Genomic DNA, 21,300 nt, shown 5'->3' with positions numbered 1-21,300 from the left:
TAGAACGGACCTCTGGCTAAAACGGGGGAAGCTTAGGGAGGCCGCAGGCAAAGACACCGTGATAAAATGAAACGGAGAGTAGAAAAGGAAATTTCATGAAGAAGTTAGGCTACCTCAGTTTCCAAGTTTCTGCTGAGGTCACACACGGTTATATTTTCTCACAACCTAAAGCCTTCACGCAGAAAGACGCCTCCCCATCTCTTTCCTTCTGGTCAAGAGCACTGGCGTTCTTGGGTTAACCAATCACACGCTCAGAGCAATGCAGACACAGACGTTCTTTTGGAAAAGTAGTTAACTCAGGTTAAAACAGGAGAGAGAAAATAAACAATGAACACACACAGCAGAAGTTGTGTTCTTTAGGGAACAAACTCGTGTAGCCTAAAGAAGACACCAAGAGCCAGGTGGTGGTGGCACACGCCTTTAATCCCAGCACTCCGGAGGCAGAGGCAGGCGGATCTCTGTGAGTTTCAGGCCAGCCTGCTTTACAAAGTGAGTTCCAGGACTGAAAAACAAAAACCAAAAAATAATAAATAAAATAAAATAAAAATAAAACACCAAGAAAATGGAAACATTAACCTCCCTTATAATTTCTAATCTACTTATAGACTTAACCAAGCTCTAAGCGGGAAGAAGAAAGATATTGCTGCAGGGCATGAAGATCGCTCTCCATAGCAAAAAAGGCGCTGAGACGTGAGACGTGAAGAGAAAACCAAAAATAAAATAAAATAAAAAAATTTAAAAAACCCGTATTATAAAAATACTGTCATCTGAAAAACAGCGCTGCTTTCACAGGGTTTTTTCACAGGACAAAAAACTCTACAAAATCAAAGTGTGAGCGATGTTTTAACCGGAAGACGCGTTCTGTGCCAGGCCTTAGACTTCCGAATCAGAAGCCCGGGCGGAGGGCACCGCAAGTCCCGCCCCCGACCGACCTTTCAGTCACATGAGTTGCTTGGTCCCTTTTGCAGCACCCTGTGCGACGGTTCCCGACGCGCTTTACGGCGCTCCGGCCGTGTTGCGCGGCGCGGCCGGAGCCGGCGCGGTTGGTACGGTCGCGGCGGTCTGCAGGCGTGCTGTGGCGGTGTGCTCGCGCTGGGATGAGCGCGCGCTGCCGGGCCGCGCAGCGGAGTCATGGTGAGTGGCCGGCGCTGACTAGCCCCGACGTGGCGCTGGCCGGCCCGGGCGGACGCCAAGACTGACCTTCGCTCCGGCCTCCGCCGGCTCCAGCCGACAGCCTGTCTCTGCTGCGGGCTAACGCTTGCGCCTCCTGGGAGGTCGGCCCGTTAACCCCCAACAAATCCTTTACGGTGGAATTGCCTTGTGGGACTCTTGCAGGGAGCTTTGCAAGCACTGTTTTCTAATCCAGCAGAAATCTTAATTCTCACCGGTCTTCTTTAAACTTGAATAAGGTTCAAGTGCCTGTGGGTTAAAGTTCTCTTCGACCTCTGAAGAAGTCACCCTTCTTGTGGATAAACAGGTTGACTTACCCTTTTCTTCTTAGTGAAAATAGCACACCCCACAGTAAATTGTGTATAAACATTGCAGTGGTTTTTAATTTTTTTGAGGCAGGGTCTCACTATGTAACCTGGCTGCCCCAGAGCGCAGGAGATCCACCTGCCAGTGGCTTCTAGGTGCCGGGAGTAAATGGCATTAAAAGGCCACCATCGTGTACAACGTCAAATTGCAGTGTTTTAAAGACAAAACATTAATCCCAGCACTCGGGAGGCAGAGGCAGGCGGATCTCTGTGAGTTCGAGACCAGCCTGGTCTACAGAGCTAGTTCCAGGACAGGCTCCAAAGCCACAGAGAAACCCTGTCTCGAAAAACTAAAAAAAAAAAATGTTTCTTCCAGCAGGCATAGTGCTGCACTCCATAGAGTTTCAGCTACTTAGGGAGGAAACTGAGGCTGAAAGATCGCAAATTCATGGCCAACCTGGACAATTTAGCAAGTCCCCACCCCAGAATAAAAGGGTGGAGATGTAGTCCCACCAGTATAGCGTCTTCCATGTGTAACACCCTAAGTTTCATCTCTAGTCCTTGCCAGAAAGGGAAAAAGAACCCACCTTTCACTGAAGAAGGCTGTAATGAGTTTGGATGCAGGCTAGGTGCAATTAGAGAAGTAAAGATGTATTCTTTTCCCCCCTTACCAGGCCAGCACAGTGGTAGCAGTTGGACTGACTATTGCCGCTGCAGGATTTGCAGGTTGGTTTATGGTTGGGGGTGGAAGAATAGACTGGTTATGGATTGACTTGCTTATTCTATTGATTTTGGTTTTAGGCCGTTATGCTTTACAAGCCATGAAGCATGTGGAGCCTCAAGTAAAACAAGTTTTTCAAAGCCTACCAAAATCTGTAAGACAACTTTTTTTTGGTAAATGTATTACCTGTACTTTAAGCCTGGAGCTGCCCTGTAGCCAGAATCCCACAGGTCCATGTTCAGTGAGGAAGGAGTTGCAAACCTTAGGTGACAGCTAAGGGTGGGTGACCTTCGGATTTAGTACTTTATTACTCGCACACTGCTAACCTGCCTTCCGTCATCTGCTGTCACATGAGACACAGGTAGCTCTGCAGTACATTCAGACATCACACCCTGTCATGTTGAGAATGAATCTTAACTGGGTACAGCACACACAGCTGCTGCTCTTCAGGACTTTGAGGATCCATGTTATAGACAGCAGAAACCATGCTGCCCAAGGTTAAATTAAGGTCCTGATGGCATAATTTCCCTCCCACACTGCCATACAGTTAGTGGTTTCTTTGAACCAGGTATGATACTGCTTTTTATGAGGAATATGGGTGACAACAGCCTCCATTCACGCCTAGTTTTCTTAAGTCCTCGAGACAATTTGTTCCAGTTTGGCTGGAGGAAATGGATGTTTAATGCTTATTGCAATAGCTACCACTAATCAAGCTAAAATATCTTGGGAAATACACTTGTAGGTCTTTGAAATGTACTATTTTCTTTTTGATTTAACCAACCTTCCATTTACTTCATTAATCTTTCAATTCAATTTCCCTTTCAGGCCTTCAGTGGTGGGTACTATAAAGGTGGGTTTGAACCCAAAATGACAAAACGGGAGGCAGCATTAATACTAGGTGTAAGGTAAGATTTTTACTCATTAATAGATGTAGGGTAGGATAGTTTCTATTAGTATTTTCCTACAATTGAGAATAAGGTAGTTATTAGGTTTTTTGTCACAAGACAACACTGATTTTTATATTGGTCAGCTCCTTCCATGAAAATCTTTTAAGCCTAACATGCCTGCAGAAGTACAGAACTCTTACTGAGGAATATGTAACAGATTAAGATAGTGCTCACTGCTGCCTGCCTGGAGTGATCTGCAGTGAAATTCTGCTCCCATTTCCAAATGAAGTGTTGAATAGGGATTGTCAGGCCAACAACATCTAGTTTTGTTTTTAAGTACTATAATTTGGTTCTGATTTAGAAAATGCATTTTATACCTGTGAGGCTTATAGAGTGTTAAAATTTGACCCTTCTGTATAGTCCGTGTGTGATGTTAAATAAAGTAACAAATTGTTTCCCTTTTCATATTAGCCCTACTGCCAATAAAGGAAAGATCAGGGATGCTCACCGAAGGATTATGCTCTTAAACCACCCAGACAAGGGTAAGTAATGGCTCGGCTTTTGTTAAGCATGTTGTTGGACTGCTGTTAAGGGGATAACTAATTCTTGGCAATTATATGTCTAAATGTACATATGAGCAGTCTCCCAGGCATGGATCACATAGTAGTCTTTTTTTTTTTTCGAGACAGGGTTTCTCTGTGGTTTTGGAGCCTGTCCTGGAACTAGCTCTTGTAGACCAGGCTGATATATAAATAAAATCCACCAGATATGGTAACACTCTGTAATCCCAGTACTCTGGGAGGGGGGCTGAGACGAGAGGATCAAGGGCCAACAGTGCGAAGCAGTCTGATACCTTATTTCACCAAAACAAAGGTATAATGAATAAAAGAGCCATTGCTATCTGGGAGTAATAAAAAACTTAATAGTACTTTTAGGTTGTTTGATAAAATATCTTCCAGTAATGGTCACAAATACTAGGTATTTTGGTTGGCGTAAACCTCTTGACCATTCTGCCTCAGCCCCAACTGGTGGGATTAAAAGTGTACATACCAACTCTTGGATGAGTTTTGTTGTGGTGTATTTTTGAGTTTTGCTGTATATCTGCTTAGATTCATAAATAACCAAGCGCTAAATTTTAAATAGGAGAAAAATTTTAAGAGGCTTCCCCTTGTAGTGGGTGCTTGGATCAGAAAATTATTTGGAAGCTTTCGAGCTGTGTTTGCTTTTGATACACCTCAAAGTAGCTTTCAATGGTAAAAGGGATTACTTTGACTAAAGAAACGTAAAAATCTGTTGCCACGTACCAATCTCTTTTGTTTGTAGGAAAATAGTTTTTGACAAGTTTAAACAGGACAGCTGTTTAGTATGTAACTTTACAGTGTAAGGAATTTAGCTTGAATTACTTAAGGTCTTCTGTTCCGGATGCGTAGGCAGAGTCCATACACACTCATTCTACTGGCATCCTCTTGATGCTCTTTGATGGGCTTAGGACCACACTGCTTCATCAGGTTAGTAAAACAGCAACTCTTAGATGACATTAGAAAGGGTTAGCAAGTAGCAAGAACACTGAAGCAGAAAAGGATGTAAAGCAATAGGTTTTTCAAAATAAGCCCCCTGGGAACACTTAAAACCATGTACTGTGTTCACATGTGCAGTAATGAACAGCTTTAGTTTCAGGTGCATGTGTGGGAACGGCTAAGTCCTGTGTCAGTCAGATTTAAGTTTTTTAAAGATAAAATTTTTGTGTGAAAACACCTCGTTTCCCATTGGTCAAATACCTTTCTTTACATTGTAATTTTGTGACCTACTTATAGTATCATAGTTGCTTTTTAGAAAATGAAAATAGTATCTCTATTAAGGCCTGGGATCATTGAAATGCAAGTAGCTTTTGACAGATTTAAAATCTGTGCTCTAAACCATGTCTCCCCCCCCCCTTTCTTCTATAGGAGGATCTCCTTATATAGCAGCAAAAATCAATGAAGCTAAAGACTTACTAGAAGGTCAAGCTAAAAAATAAATGTGATGAATTTTAAGTCCATTAGTCTATGTATATGCTTTTGTAATAAAATACCTCAGAGCTATAATTTGTGAACTGACTTGGCATCAGTGTCTTGGTATATTTTGTTTGAATTTTAGGATTTCTGAATTGAGACTACAGTATTAGCAATTATGATTACAGATACACACTATCTGAATATAAACATTGTTTTAGTACTTATGTTGCTCTTCAAGACTTGGCTCTAAGAATGCGCCACTGCAGTTTATTAAGCCAGGCAGCGTTAACTACTGAAGCAGGGATTCTTTTTTTTGGGGGGGGGGGGGGGGGTGAAACTCCAGGCATGATGGCCTGTTCAAGTACACTGTAATTCAAATTTACTAATCTAGCTATAACTTCCATCTAAGAAATTTTAGTTCATTGACATTTCACATTTCATCAATACGTTAAAATTTTCTTTACGAAATAACACTGCTGTCCTGAACTATGAACTCAAGAGATCTACTTGTCTCCTCTGAAGTGCTGGGATTAAAAGTGTGTCCCACCATACCCAGCTACATTAAAACTATAAATAGAAGCATTTCCGTGTATAGCTCCTGTTTTTAATTCCTATTTAGCTAGTCTCTTAAAAATACTTTAAGTTGTCCCTGTTTTGCTTTCTACACAGTTCATCTGTATGACAAAGCTTATATGTGAATTTAAAGTCCTCTCACTCAATATTAAATACTAAGAGCTAGTTGTAGTGCAGGCCTTTAATCCCAGCATGTGAAAAGCTTTTGATTTTCAGCCTCAACTGTTAACATTTTACATCCAAGTGACATTTGAAGGCAGGTAACTTTTAGTACATTAAAGTATGTAAGGACTTGTATAGATCAGGAGGTAAAATCCCTAGCTGGTGGTCCCTGTAGCATTTGCAACTTTCAATTAATCAGCACGCAGAGGGAGACAGGGTGGTGTGTGAATGTGGTCAAGGGCACTAAGGGTGTTAATAGTGGACACGTAACAGTAACTAATAGTGAATAGCTCTGTATTTACTTCCTATTTTGTATCCTTGTTCAAAGTAAGTCCTTACAATTAGAGAGTTAAGTTTGAGTGTGATGAAAACTAGCTTCTAGAGATTTTATGTAGCAGAAACACTCCTAAGCCCCATCACACTAGGGAAGAGGCCAGATCTAGGGGAAGGCACAATTCATTCTTACAGCAGCTGTGTTCTGTTAAGTCACTGATCTCAACTAGCAAATGCCGACAATTCTGTTCCTAATGGGAAGAGGTTCCTTTGAGTTTCTAGGCATATGCTTCTCTATGAACATTACTACTACTTATTTCTCACTTCATCAGTATTTTCAAGTTGGAAGCACTACAGCCTAACTTTGGCATATACAGCCTTTCTTATTTTGAGGAACACAGCACTACACCACACAGGAAGATTAGAAAAATCAATACAAGCACAAGCAGGGAATACACACTGCATTGCCTTACCCAGAGGCATGGCATTAGAAATGATCAACAAAGCAAGTGGAGTGTTGATGTGGGTTTTATGTTAGCTATCAGGTAAATGCACTTGAGGAATCCACAGATGAGAGGAGTCAAATCATGGTTTACTAACCTCTTATTTAGCCATTTGAACTAACAATAAAAATAAATTCATTCAGGGCTGCAAACATGGCTCATCAACCCTGTCTGCTCTTCCAGATGACCCAGGTTTGATTCCTAAAACACAGGGGCTCTGGTACCATCTTCTGGCCTCCTTGGACACAGCCTTCACATGGCACAGATATATCATATCTATAGATACATATCTGCAGGCAAAACACCCATGCATAGAAAACTCAAATTTTAAATGTTCCTATGAACAATAATAAAGCAGAGTTTGGTTAAGATGTAAAAGCAGATGTTTGAAAAATAGTGCTCTGATATGCCCACATTTTGTCACCATTAACTGCAGAGAGGACTGAGCACTGAAGGCTTAAATACCTTGACTGTTAAACACTATGCATACCTGTAAGGAAACAAGCGCCAACACTGAAAGCCTTTCTTTCATACCAAGGAGCCATTCATTCTTTGACAGTAATTTTTATTTCTCTAGGCTTACCTTTTTCTAGCTGAAGAATCTATTTCATTGGAAGCTCTAGGTATAATGTTTAAATGTCACATATGTAAGGGCTCTTAGTAATAGGACCTATAAAGGGCCTTCTCCGTGCTATTTTCTTAAGTGCTTAAAGCCACCTGCATTGTGCTAAGCATTCTTAGTGTATCTCAACTATTATGTGTTTAACACAAGAGAACCAAAGTTTAGACAAGTAACGAGTCCATGGAGACAAGGTCAAATAGGAAAACCTACTTCTTTTCAGACTCACAGTTCCATGCCCCTTAAGTCTGTGACCTTCCAGTTCGAATCCAATCATCTAAGCATGTTTCTTGGTGATACCTGCTGAGTATCCAGCTGTTTACACATACATATAAAGTGCCAAGAATTGGACCGTTTTGCCATAAGCTAGGCAAGCAGTTGCCAACACTGCTATCAGGTATTGTAAATGGTGGTGAAGGGTTAGGTGCAGATCAGTGGCAAAGGAATAGCCGCAACTTAGGACCAGGAACCTGACTGGAAGACTAAAATGTGTAGGCTAAACACTATTGAATATTTCTCCCCCAGGAACCATCCAGCTTGTTTTTTTGAGACAGGATTTCATTGGGACTTAACTCGGACTTAATTCTTATTAGAATGGGGGCGGGCAGGCAATAGTCAATGAACACAAACATTCTGTCTCCACTCCCCCAGTGCTGGGATCAAAACTCTCTTGACTTTTTAATGTAGGGATTGTACTTAAACCACATTTAGGCGGCACTTTACTGACCGAGCTTTGTTCCCAGCCCCTAGGTAGCTGTGAGCAAGTCCTTACAGAGGGATATATGAAATGAAAATTTAAGGATTCCTCCATATTTTATTAATAATAAGATAATTAGCTAATGAATAATGATTGAACCTGGACCTATCTTTCCCAACTTATCATGTTCACTTACAGTTTGGCTCTGTCCATAGGTTACCTTTGATGTTGACATTTTTTTTTACCTCTGATAATGCCAAGTATACCTTAGCATTATCCTGAAAGCCAATTATCTTTGGACACCATGGATTTTTAGGAAATTTTACCTTCAAGCTTTCTCCAAATGACAGGAGTACTTAAGGAAGAGTGATGCAAAAACTGTCATCTGAGACCCTTTCCACCTGTATATTCAGAACCACCGAAGTACTAGGGGAAATTACAATGAGTTGCTATCTAAAAAGGTAAAAACTAGAGCCAGTAAATGGTTCACTGAGTACAGACACTTGCTACAAGCCAGGCGAAGTCCAGTTACTTGGCCTGGCTTGTAGTTGAGTTGAAGGAGTGAAAGTCCCCCAAGATACCTTTGACTTCCATGTGTTCCATGGCACAAGCATCCCACGCTTAGAAAAACATACTTTAAAAAAATTTCAGGCAAAACCCTAAACCTGTGAACTGCCATCCTGTACAGCTTCTCAGTCTGAATATGTCCTACCTTAAACCTTACATACAAATGATTAAAATAAAAAGATAAATAAGTGATAGTAAAAATTACTCAACAGAACATAGTCTTGGAAAAGAGAATTCATAACAAATCTTTTTCTGGTAGTGACCTATAAGTTTTCAATTCAGAAACCTGAGATTAAATGCCACCACCCTCGTAATAGTTACGAGGAATTTACAACTTGGCTCAAGTCCAATTAACAGCACATTAAAAAAATTCACAGGCAATGTCAAAAAATATTTAATAAGCTCAACAGCTGAGAACATTAGAACAAGTAACCCTGAGAATAGCAGACATCAACCTAGGCAAGACTGCTCAATGGGTGAAGGTACTTGGGGCCAGCCTGGCAACCTGAATTTTATCCCAGAACCCACACAGAAGCCTAAGTAATCAATATGGATTAGTTTATATTTATACCTAGTAGAAATTTTTTTGTTTGGTAAAAATGGTTTCAAACTACAATTTAGTAAACAGTAACTTTAGAATATGTTAAGATACAACTACCAAAATACAGAGAAAGTTGGAAATCTTTTAAGTGTGGCAGTGAAGCAAATGATATACTTATGCTACATATGGCTGTCAGGCTGTGTAAGAAGGGATTCTTTTTGTGTTGAGCCTAACTGAATGTCAGGAATGGGCATACCCAACATACACCACTAGAAGTACTTTCATACTCACAAGGCTATGAGATATATGGTTAAAATGCTACTCTTAACTCCAAAATACAGAGACTAACACACAATGGCTTCTAATTATATGCTTTTTATCTGTAACATCTCAAATGTTTAAAGTCTGTAGGAAACCATGGTCAGGTCTACCTGCATTCTCAGGTACTCAGAGAAGGGTAGAACAGAAGGCTAAACCTAGTCATTTGACACAGCCAGATAGACATGGTGGCTCAGGTAGACAGGCTGATCCCAAGCAATCACAGCACCAAAGACCTGAGGCAGGAAGATCACTTCAGAGTTTAAAGCCACAATGGACTATAGATCTCTCTCAAATCTTAAAAATGGTTAAAAAAAAAAAAAAAGCTATCTATGGACACACAAGTTTGTGTCAAAGTTATTTCTTACAGAGGTTCCTGGCTTCAATCCCCAATATTACCAAAAATTAATTTTTAAAAAGGTATTATTTTCTTACAGACTACATGTGCCTCTATCATCGAGCCGAAGGACAACTCCTTACTGAATTTCTAGTGCTTTTACTTAATTAGGTTGACAAAAACAAAACCCATTAATAGCTGGTCATTTTTGACCCCTAAGAGTAGTAATTCACAAGAAACTAACAATAACCCTAATGTAATGGTGTGTTTCAACCAGCAGTACAATACTTTCAAGTGAACACCTGTTCAAAGATTGACTATATTTGACTGGGATTAATTCCAACAGATTAAACCCAAACTCTTACCTTATATTAACAGGGTAAAGAGCAATTATAACCCCCCAATTGAACAAGTTAGGAGATAATGAATTTATATGGGGGAACCCAAACCATAAAAAGGCAAATGAAGATTGAATGAGCTATTAAAATATGCTCTCCTTTTCAAATTCTACAACGCTCCATAAACAAATGCAATGTCCCTTTACCAACAAAAACCATGCCACATTATGGTGAGGTTCCTATTTGTTTCCCTTAGCATTCATATGCTAGATTTAGTCTTTAAGAATTCTAATTATTTGAGTCATAAGAAAACTGGAATGTCTGAAGAGGACAAACCAACTTTTCCAGATTTTCCTCAGGTTACAATGCTCAAGTCAAATCACAGTCAGCTACAGCATTCGGCTTAAGGGTGCTAGGACTCAAGAGTAAACCACCTAATGCTTCTTCAGACTCAGTGCCTCGCTACTGATTTCTTCGTTTTATTAAGTATTATACCTGCACTTTTAAAATGTACGTTATTTAAGCAAAATCCCTTGACTTTGTCTCAGCAGCACCGCAGGTAATTTCCCAAGAACTCACTGGACTGACATTCTGTTGAACTTCACATTAAAATTTAGAAGGATTTTTTTTTTTTTTTGCATCCTTGCTTGCACTTTTTGGAGGGGTGGGACACACAAGAATCCCAGAATCCTTACCTTACCCTCCCCCAATAAATCAGGAAAACCAGATAATTTTTGACCCTGATATAATATGCACTCCTACTTCACATTCAGTTTAGGTTTTACACGTAACCTCATGGGTCTCCATTCCTCAGTGCTTTGAGCTGTCAAAACTTTTCAGAATATATGTTCTGCTTTCACATTTTATAGTATGTGCTAGGGCAAGGATTCCCACTCAGAATCTAACCAAGGGGGCAGCCAAAGTACCAAAAGGAACCTGAATCAATGGTCCCTCTGATCAAGCAATCTGCCAGAACAACTCATTGACAGTGCTTTGGTGCCGTTTCTTAAAGGGCAAGTCACTGAGTGGCTATTTTCAGGTAATGAAATCTCAGCTCTCTTAAAGAATTGATTACTAAATCCTGCTCAAGTATTTCAGCAATAGTTGACTTAATTAAGATAGTTTAATTTTTATGACAAAAAACACTGTAGGGGATCTGGCATTGGAAAAATGAAAAGTTACACTTAGCATCATGTTTCCCAGCTTGGGAATTAATATTCTTTGTGGGCTAGGGATGTAGCATAGTGGTAAAACATCAATTCCCATCAGACACAAAATTCTTTTTGTTCAGTACTTCATGGTTAAACTTGTAACCTACATACAGAGAACTAAGTAATTAAGAAACCAATTATTTAACTTGTTTTCAAAACTTTCAAAAGGAGGTTATGGTTATTTAATCTGGTATAAAGTGCAAGTTCACTATACACACCTCACTTTCAAGTTCTATTATCACATCTATTCAAGAAAAAAAACCTCCGGTATCAGTGCATGTCACTCTTAATTAGAATGTGACTGGCTATGGCTACACACATACCAATAAGCAAATTGTCTGTTCTAACTATGTGAATTATCCTAAGCTCATTTATAAAAGCTCAACATTTTTATGAACATAATAAATTATGCACATAAAAAACTTTTCAAATGACGAAACTAAAGCACTTCCAGGAGTCTATGTAACACATGGAGCCTTCACAAATATTTCAACAACCACAGAAATATACATTTATCATTAAACTTCCATCTGAAAAATCTTTCATAAAATTAGGTCTTCTGAAGAAAATATTTTTAATCTTTTACTGATTTTCAATCACTGGTATGAAAACCTTTAAAATTGTTTCCTTGTCAATCAAAAACCACATTATTGGCCTATTATTTAAAAACTGCTTCTCATACCTTTAAAAGTTTTTAAATGAAGAACTAAAGGCAAAAGTAAAATGCTTATCTTCTGCCTCCCATATCTTCCACAACTTCCTGTAGATTAGACTTTAATATAAATATGTTTCTCTAACAGCAAAGACATATATTCTAAACCATTTAACAGTCAAAATTAAGTGTAGAGTAAATGGTTAGCATTTTAATACTAGGTCTGAGGCAGAATAAATGCTTTTGAAAAGCAATCCAAGAATGCTATCTATTCTAGGTCTGTGACGTAGTCCTACTTCTTTGAAACAATTGGCATAAAAAGTAGAAAGTTAAAATCAGCAAATGGAAGATCAAAGTTTATTTACTACCTGCATACAAAAACATATTGCACATCAAACAACCAAAATCAAAAAAGGGGGGGGGGGGAAGGAAAAAAGGGAGGAAAAGAAAATGTGAAAGATACTCTAAAGACTAAACATGTAGTTTTTACAGAATAAACCCTCTGGAAATTGATCTTTTCAGTAGTTCAGGCTATGAATGGACATGACTAATCAGCTTAGTGTTTCAACTAAAGCTATGTTTGATTTTTTTTAAATACTGTACACTTTAATAAATAAACCAAACAAAGCCTCAATGTAGAACAGTCACTGCCAATATCACCCCATGTCCCTGCAGATGAGTTAACATATGTATTCCAGTGGTCTGCAGACTTGCCTCTACAAACAGCATTTAAAACACGTAACAGACCAGTTTCCAGACTAAACTAATGAAGAAATTACAATTCAGTGCAAAATATTTTAAACTGCTTCATTCTAGTTTTCCTCAGGTGAAGAAGTGGTTGCATATTATTAAAAATGTAACAAAAGCAGCTAATGCTTTCATAAAGAATATTACGTTAGGGACCCCACCCCACCCACCTCCCATCTCTGCCATATTTTGAAAACAAAATAACATTTCCTATAGCCAGCAACTTTTTTTAATGTTACATATACTATTCTCAAGGCACATCTGATGATATATTTTTAACACAGTAGGTGTCAAAGTATGTTTAACATATGATTTCTTCAGGATCCCTCCCCCTTTCTGAATTCCAAATGGAGGAACTGAAAGTGCGATGTAAGACTGGCGATCCGAATTCTATCTTTGGCAAGCTTGTACAAGCACTATTGTAACTGTAATGTAAAAGAACTGTAAACTAGGAACTTCCTTCAGTTATGAAACACCATTCAGGACTGCTGCTTCTTGAGTGCTTTCTTCTTTTAAGTTCTTAGTCTTTTCTTCTCCTGGAGTACGCGGTAGTTTAGGAATTTCATCGCCAGAAGCGCTAGTTGGACCATTTATTGCCTTTTCTGAAGGACCATGCTCTTCAATCACATCTTTTGCCTGTCAAAGGGAGACAACTTTTTCAACATCTTTATAAAGAAATCTGTAGCTGAGGAAGAAAATGACTACATAAACATTAGCTTAAAAAAGGATAACTTTCATATGCCATACAGAAAGCGTTTTAAACAAATACCAATGCACTCCAGTCTCAGGGTTTTTAAACTACCTTATCTCTAGTACCTATGAGTGCCCACATCACAGAAAGTATCGGCACTGTTCAAGGAAACCTGCACCTAATATTACTTTAAACCACTGGGAAGTACACCATATAAATGGTGCAGACAGTCAATACAGTAGGTAAAACAACAATCACCCATTTTACTCACCTTTCAAAACTCCTATTTCTGATTAACACTGAAAACATTTAAATGAATTGAAACTTAAAGGGTCTGTTCCCATTACTGACAATCTATGTGGAAGTGTCTCAGACTCAAGCATGCACACCTTCACTCAGCAGGGGCCTGGGACAGAACCAAGATCTTCTTTAAATATCTTTCAGGTGAAACAAGTGACCATACAGTAATAAGTAAAAAATAATTAAGTCTAAGCAATACGAAATAATAAAAACAAAACAAAAACCCTACAGGTTAAATTCTCCTTACCATTTCTTTCTTGTTTTTAGCCAAAGTTTCCCTTGGGAGGTTTCTTTGTCTGCTCTGAGACTCAGCTCTAGAAATATAATCTGCAACTGTGACTGTTAAAGATGAGAAAAAAATTACAGGTGTTGAAAAATATTTCTAAATTTTATTATGGATAAGAATAATTTCACTATTAAACTAAACTAATGGTGGGTAACCCAATTTCAAAAATTTATGCTGGGTACCCACATCTGAACAAAAGCATAGCTTGGAAAAATGTGCCTATGATTTTAGTGCTGACAATAGAAAAATTCAAGCTGGAACTTGAGGAAATCTAGGTTGAAGTCCTTTTGTTCAAGAAACCAGCCATCTCCTGGCTGAGTCTAAGACTGTGAGATGAATGTGGTGTAGCAACCCACCACCAAGAACAAACACTTCAAGACAGTGTTTTAAGTACAGAGTGGTGTTTGCTGTTATTAGTATGTGTGTGTATATATGGGGGTGAGGGGAGGATGTTGGCACAAATCATGATGGGATAGTTAAAATTTTTAATGTTTTATGTTTTTGGTTGTCCCTTTGGCCCATGAAAAACAGCACAATTAAGATATTGAATTGTGGTATTTGTGGTTTCTTCCTAACATTTCATGCTAGACAGCATTTAAATTATCTGATTTTCAAATTTTAAGAAGTGCAGGCAAACTAAGACAATCCTAATGTGGTTAGACACTTGTCAGGGTGGGAAAGGAACAGAGTAAAAAGAGATGCTGTCCCATCTTAAACGTAAGATAATCAAATTAAGTATTAGTTTATGCACTGACCTAAGAACTTGAAACTCAATATTCTTAATTTAACAATCATTTTCTATCACAGTCTAGTTTTAAGAAAAATCCCAATTATTAAAAACTAAAAACAGGTCAATTTTACATTATTTATAAAGCCACCATGTCTGGGGAGAATTAGTTCATTAAATTTATACTACATGCAGCTCAAAAAATCATTTAATACAATAAAAGGCTGAATTGTATTTTACAATTCATATTAATAATGCATGTACTAACATTAAGTTTGAAGAACTCTCTAGTAATTCATTACTTTAAATGAGCCTTAAACATAATTAAACATCTTGGATCAAGACTTACTAGAAAACTACATACATTTCCAATCTAAAACTGCTTTCCTTCCAAATTATAAGGAATTCCGTAGGCTCATTCTGAAGCCTATCGCCAAGAACTTTTTATGTTTAGCAATATTCCTGGGAGATTAGTATAACCTATTCATTTTGTCTACTCTATTTGGGCAATACAACTGTCTTGAGAATGACTGTAACCACGGGTAGGGGACCTTCTAATGGATTATTTTGTTTTCATAGTGTAGACTTCACTGACACCTGGAGGAATGCATCAACTTCAAGATGTTACTGCACAGATAGGCATATTGCTCAATGTAAATGTGTACAAACAGTTCTTAGACCCTTTCACCTACTCCTACACAGAATGAGAATCTTGATGTAGCTTTGAGTCCAAAGCTAAGTGGCACTTAGTTCTGTTCCCTGTCCCCAAAGAAAGGAAGCCAGTTAAGAAATTTGTTTTATAGTCCTTATGGAATAGAAATTGAAATTTCAAGGAAAAAAAATCTAGGCAATTTTGTGGCATAATCGGGACCCTGTAATTTCCTGTGTGGGCTTAAGAATGAATGGATACCTCTATAATGTCTAAGTGTAGAAAAGACCACTTAACAGTTAATTCATAGAGAACAAAGAGCAACTAGGAATTGTAGACAAAGGAAGAACTACTATCAACTTTGTGTGAAGGCTGTCTCCCCGACTGCTGTGACATGAAGAAACTTTGGAAAAATGGGTGACTGGAAATAAAGGAATTTGGTAAGAGGAAACACAATGGTTCCTAAAAACAGGGAAGTCAGGATCAGATGTAGTATGCAACAGCACATTGCTGTCAAAACTCCAAATCAGTCATTTCAGTTAATTCCAGTCAAAAACATCTAGTTCATTTAGAAAAAATTTTGTGGGATGTTTTTAATGTCTGTATCCTTAGCCAAGATCACTAGCTTAGGTTATGCTGAAATGCACTCCAGGTTAATGAGCTCATACTGATAGCCTGAATTTTCTTCTTTACAAAGGAGGGCCAGAAAATACTCATTGCTGTGCCACCTTCAAAACTGAAATTCATGACCTCTTCAATTAAAATACAATTCTAACACTAAAAAGAGGTAGAAGAAATAAAAAGGCAAAACAAATTCTTTGGTAGTGTTTGATTCTTTTTTGCATGTCCTTCTATCTTTAAAAAAAATTCTTCAGATTAGGAATTAATGTCTTTATCTAGACTTCTCAAATGTCTCTATAACCTCTAAAAGATTTACGATTTACATTATTTGTGGGGGAGAGGGGAACACATGAAAGACCATGTTTTGGAAAGAATGCAAAAATTGGTTAGTTTGAAAGGGGTTTATTTCTACTGCACACAATTTCTTCATGGTGAATATACAGTGATTCTCTGTACAATAAGAAATGAACTGTTTTCAAAATAATAAAGACATAGCAAACAAGTTTCTTTCCAGTTACCAAAACTTGTGACAACATAAAATACTGAATGAAACTTAAGTAAAAACTATTTGAATGATTAGTATGTGTAAAGGAAAACGCACACTACAATAACACAAGAACATTAACATGCACCCTCTTTTAAGGAAAAAAAACACTTCTACATTTTCTTTTTAAATTTTGAGTATTTTAATTCCCATCAAAATGAGGCGCCCAATCTAGATATAGTAAGCAGGCACCATGCAAAACTACCTAGCTTTGCCAATCAACCTCAAACCCAATCCACACCACAGTCCCTGAAATGGCAGTCCCCATTTTAAGTTTGAGGAATCTGCCAACTGCAGTATTTCCATGTAAGAAATTAAGACACAACATTAGTTCACTTAAGACTGGATACTAAACATTTATACCGTGAAGGAAGAATGCATTTTCTTAGCAGTGTCATTAGTTGAATAGCTTATGCAATGCAAGTTCTGAATGTATATACACACATGTGAACATGTAATTATATTTAGAATGCAGACACATGACATTTTTTTCATGCTTGTGGCCTGACACCAACAGGTCCACTCAAGTTACCTGGCTGTCTATCTTCTGCCTGACCCCTGAAACGACGCCTGCGGCTACGATTGCGTCGCTGGGGTTTTTTTTCACTATCATCTGCAATTGCAAAGTTTACCATCAACTATTCTGGCAAAAAATAACAAAACAAAAACAAAACGAAAAACTTCTTTCCTTATTTAAAAAACCTTTTAGTTAGACATTGAAGGTAAAGCATACAATATCGACAAAAGGGTTATATACATTTTTGTAGCATAAACCATTCCTCTCTGGAAATAAAGAGGGCTTTAACCCATAATAAACTGCCATACATAACCGGAACTACCGCTGTTATTCAGAATAAAAGGTTTCTCTCCAACATATTTTGTTTCAAAGTTAATGACATTTTAGCCCCGTAATAATTAATGCTCACTCTATGCATCTCCCAAAATGTACCACAATTATTCAAAGGGGGTGCTAAAAGAGTTAAGTTTTATTTGTACATAATAAGATCAACTGAATATTTGTACTGATGATTAATGGTATTAATGGTATGAAAGGGCACTTTAATTAATCCTCCCAATTTCAGATAGTTTGACAAATATAAAAAATAAGACACCCAAGACAAGCAAGCTATCTTCCCCATTAAAAGGAAACACTAAAAAAACATTTGTGAATTGCATACATAAACAAAAGCCTCATCTATTATCAGTATAATACAATCACACACACACACAACTTTTCCCTAAATGCTTACATACCTAGCCCATTTTCATTTACTGAGGCTGTATCAGATTCAGTCATTCCATCCATCAGAACAGCATCTTCATCAGTCCTTCGTCTACGAGACCGCCTACGACGGTTAGTACTGTGATGAGATTCGCTGGCGTCAGTGTCTGCAGTCTGATCTGATTCTGTATTATCAAGTAAGCTGTATGGATTGCTGTCTGGATCTTTGAGCACTATATTCATGTCAGAGGCAAGAAATATTCATTTAAGATGGCTGCAGTTAAAACACTTGATTTACTGAACTACATCAACTAACCATACATAAACTCCAATCCCCCCAATATAAATATAGGCCTGAAGTTTTCTTATCACTAATTTACCTGAAATTAAGGTAAGTTAAATTTTAATGGGAATGAAAAATTGTAAAGCAAAAGTTAAGGTTATTTTTCAGCTTTGTAATGTTTTCTTTGAATTGTTTTACAAATATAGTCAGGTCTTTATATCCTCAGAAAAACTATAGAAGGGGATACAGCTGTATCAAACAGTTTTAGTCCTGCATAATTTTTTTCTTACTAGTGTCCCTCAAACTTAAACTACTTACATGGCATTTTTGCAGACAGAGGTAATCTAGAGATAATATAGAACAGTATGCACAGATGATGTATTAATATTGTATAAGCTTTCATAAAGGATTTAAAAAAAAATTGTGGAGGTTACTGAGACCAATCCTCCAGAGATACTAAAGGATAACAATATCAGAAAATACTATCTAATTCTGACATTCACTCTTTTCTTTTCCGAGACAGGGTTTCTTTGTGTAACAGCCCTGGGTGTCCTAGAACTCACTCTATAGACAGACCAGGCTGGCCTCGAACTCATATGGATCCGCCTGCCTTTCTCTGCCTCCTGAGAGCTGGGATTAAAAGTGTGCACTAACATTACCGGCTTGACAATCATACTCTTACCATACCCAGAGGGTAGAGAAATAAAAATGTAGAGAAATATCCAACTATTATGTAGTGATTCTGAGAACCTTTTGTTTCTCTTTAAACTGCTTCTTGTGAACTATTTCCAAATAAAATTAGTAACTGCACCCAAGACCTAACAAAAATCAGCTAACTATGAACTGAAGCAACCAAAACAAGTCCACTCAGGTATCAAAGTAAATTAGGCTTAAATAATAACTGTTATGGAAAAGACAACACTGAACCAGATGTTAACTTGCGCCATAACTCTGAAAACAGTGTTTCGTAAAGTTACAAAGAAAAGAAAAGCACCTCTCTTACCTATATGCATCTATTGCTTCCAACACTCAATTACAGAAGGAATTCACCTAGTCACCATTACTCTTAAGTTTCCTTTGGTAACAGTTAGCATCTTTGCAAAAGATGCTCAATTCATCTATTAATCATAAACACTAGGTAAAATACATTCATTTTGCATTTCCACAAAATATAATGGTTTAATAATGACAGTATACATTAATACAAAAATTGTTTTTCTGTAAAAAACTAAGCTAAACTTTTCTAAATAAAACTAAACTTAGGGCCCAATGAAAAGTGGGATCCAATTAGAGCTAAATATACATCCTCCATTTTATGCTGATTTACTCCACTGTAGGTTAACATGTTTGGATTTTTGGGGGTGGGAGACAAGAGTAGCCTTGGCTGTCCTGGAACTCACTCTGTAGACTAGACTAGTCTCAAACTCAAGAGATCCACCTGCCTCTGCCTCCCAAGTGCTAGAATTAAAGGTGTGTGCCACAATGGCCTGGCTTTAATATATGCAAAATCTAACCTTCTAAGATTTAAAACATTACTTTAAATATATTAATATTTTCAATGAGATATCTAATCATTATAAAGTATAACCTTCTTAAATGACAAAGAAATAATAATGCTACTGTACAGTGCTTTAAAATAATCTAGTCCATATTATCTCTGGAAACCCTCCCCTCTTGTCATTCTGCTCAGAAAGAACATTCTGGCAACTATTACCACCTCATGGTAAAAAACAAAAAAACATCAAATGACCACAGCCAAGAGATGCTTGAGCATATGACATCTTTGTCTCTACTCTGTATCTGTGAACATGTGGTGTGCCTATGCACACCCATATGCGCAAGCGACCAGAGACCACAAGAGGGCATCAGAAAGGCCCTGAACTGGAGTTACAGGGTTATGAGCAGTGGGTGCTAGGAACTTTACTCCCTACTCTACAACAGCTATAACTGTTCTTAATTGCTGAGTCACCTTTCCAGTCCTTCTATATTCCTCTTTACATTCAATTTCTCAGAAAAATAAAACAAAAATTGAGTGTACTTTTTTCTCTGTCCTCAAACTGTAGCAAAAAATTCTTGGGAAAAATTACCCAATATTACCTAATTACCAAGGACCCCGAAGCAAAGGAAACCGGCCAACTGAAAGTTCTCACCTACAAATTCTTATGTAAGCCTTCACTCAGAATTAATCTACACAAATTTTCCTATATTAATTGCTACACAGTCTACTATTATTTCTAAGATAGTAACCAGAATCATAAACTTCCAAAAATGTTTGGCTCTGAGGGAAGAAATGATTTTTGTAGGGTTATACTGTTTACAAAGCATGAACGCTGACATAGTATGTAAAAGACTACCAGAACTGATGGAAGATTTGCCACCACGTGGTCCACCACGACCTCGACCCCCTGAAACACTTCTGCCTCTTCCTCCTGGGCGTCTCCTGCTGTCTCGTTGATGCCGAGTCTCTCGGTCATCTTCTCCTGCCAACGACCAATCACTTAGCTCATCTTTACGCTCAGATTCTGTTTCGGAGGGGTTAGACAGCTCAGAATTTGTACCTTAGAAAAAAGATAGTATGTAAAGTGATTAGGTGCACATATATAGATGCTTAAGTATCATTTAAAATAAGCACAGTAATTGTTTTGAAGAGAGCCAAATTAAAAACTTTAAATTAAATATGCAACTAAATCAACTAACAATTAGAGGAAAGGTACAGTATGAAAATGCAATTAATGTCAAAATTTTGCTCATTTTTATATTGATGGCCTAAATCATCAGTACAATAAATGTTACCCAATACCTAAAATAAATTTCATCACACCCAGAAAAATTTTAATTTTAACCAATAGTTTTTCTATTATTACTGACTTGAATGTGTATTTTTCCCTCACATTTTAGCATTTCTAAAATCAGAACACTTCTTATAACTGATAGTCTTTCTTAAAGCTAGAAGTTCTGGTCAGCTAATATACATAAAATGTTTTACTGCTGCCTCAGATTAGCATAACAATGTTTCTGAGAAAAGATGTACTACCTAACAAGGACTAAGAGAGACTGAATGAAGTTCACATGACTAATCTCGTTCAAAAATAGCTGAGTTGTAAATTTGTACCAATTTAACTGAAAATGGAACCTTTCCTCTTCTCTTATTTCACTGAAGTGCTGTCTGTCTGTATCATGCCACATGCTACTGTTCTCAACATTCTTCTATGTTGGTCTACGCCAAAATGCAAAGCTTCATCTTTATCCTATCAGTGTCCCAAATGTGTCGTAATGTGCAAAAAAAAATCCCCTGCTGATGAATGAATTTGTTGAATGGAATACCTAAACATTGGTTGTATTTAAGCTCCGTGAGTATTTAA

General features: G+C 37.7%; 2 protein-coding genes across 6 annotated transcripts in view; one reads left to right on the top strand and one right to left on the bottom strand.

The window, feature by feature from the left end:
- The first annotated feature begins 980 nt into the window (after window positions 1-980).
- Dnajc19 (DnaJ heat shock protein family (Hsp40) member C19) lies at window positions 981-5,153 on the top strand. The gene is made up of 6 exons (XM_041659248.1): window positions 981-1,134; window positions 2,150-2,201; window positions 2,277-2,350; window positions 3,022-3,101; window positions 3,555-3,625; window positions 5,030-5,153. Exons 1-6 carry the CDS (start codon window positions 1,132-1,134, stop codon window positions 5,098-5,100), a joined length of 351 nt encoding a protein of 116 aa, XP_041515182.1. The 5' UTR covers window positions 981-1,131; the 3' UTR covers window positions 5,101-5,153.
- Window positions 5,154-12,197: 7,044 nt separating this feature from the next.
- Window positions 12,198-21,300, bottom strand: part of Fxr1 (FMR1 autosomal homolog 1) — a 47,337-nt gene continuing 38,234 nt past the window's right edge. For 2 of the 5 annotated variants that reach the window (XM_041659058.1, XM_041659060.1), the window contains 5 exons: window positions 20,293-20,496; window positions 17,688-17,888; window positions 16,966-17,046; window positions 13,854-13,945; window positions 12,198-13,251 (listed from right to left, as the gene is read on the bottom strand). In XM_041659058.1, the coding sequence (XP_041514992.1) occupies window positions 13,081-13,251; window positions 13,854-13,945; window positions 16,966-17,046; window positions 17,688-17,888; window positions 20,293-20,496 (749 nt within the window). In that variant the 3' untranslated portion in view covers window positions 12,198-13,080. The remainder of the gene's footprint in view (window positions 13,252-13,853; window positions 13,946-16,965; window positions 17,047-17,687; window positions 17,889-20,292; window positions 20,497-21,300) is intronic. The other 3 variants (XM_041659059.1, XM_041659061.1, XM_041659062.1) reach the window with 2 other exon arrangements.

This window comes from Microtus oregoni, unplaced genomic scaffold, assembly GCF_018167655.1.
Source record: "Microtus oregoni isolate MIOR12 unplaced genomic scaffold, Mior012 000010F_ref0000083, whole genome shotgun sequence".
NCBI classification, from domain to species: domain Eukaryota; kingdom Metazoa; phylum Chordata; class Mammalia; order Rodentia; family Cricetidae; genus Microtus; species Microtus oregoni.
Note: the sequence above shows the minus strand (reverse complement) of the source record. Positions and strands in the feature narration are given on the sequence as shown.

Excerpts from the sequence above, each read along its gene's own strand:
- Dnajc19 (XM_041659248.1), top strand. Across the intron at positions 2,202-2,276 it reads TGCCGCTGCAGGATTTGCAG|GCCGTTATGCTTTACAAGCC; the intron begins GTTGGTTTATGG and ends TTTTGGTTTTAG. Across the intron at positions 3,102-3,554 it reads GCATTAATACTAGGTGTAAG|CCCTACTGCCAATAAAGGAA; the intron begins GTAAGATTTTTA and ends TTTTCATATTAG.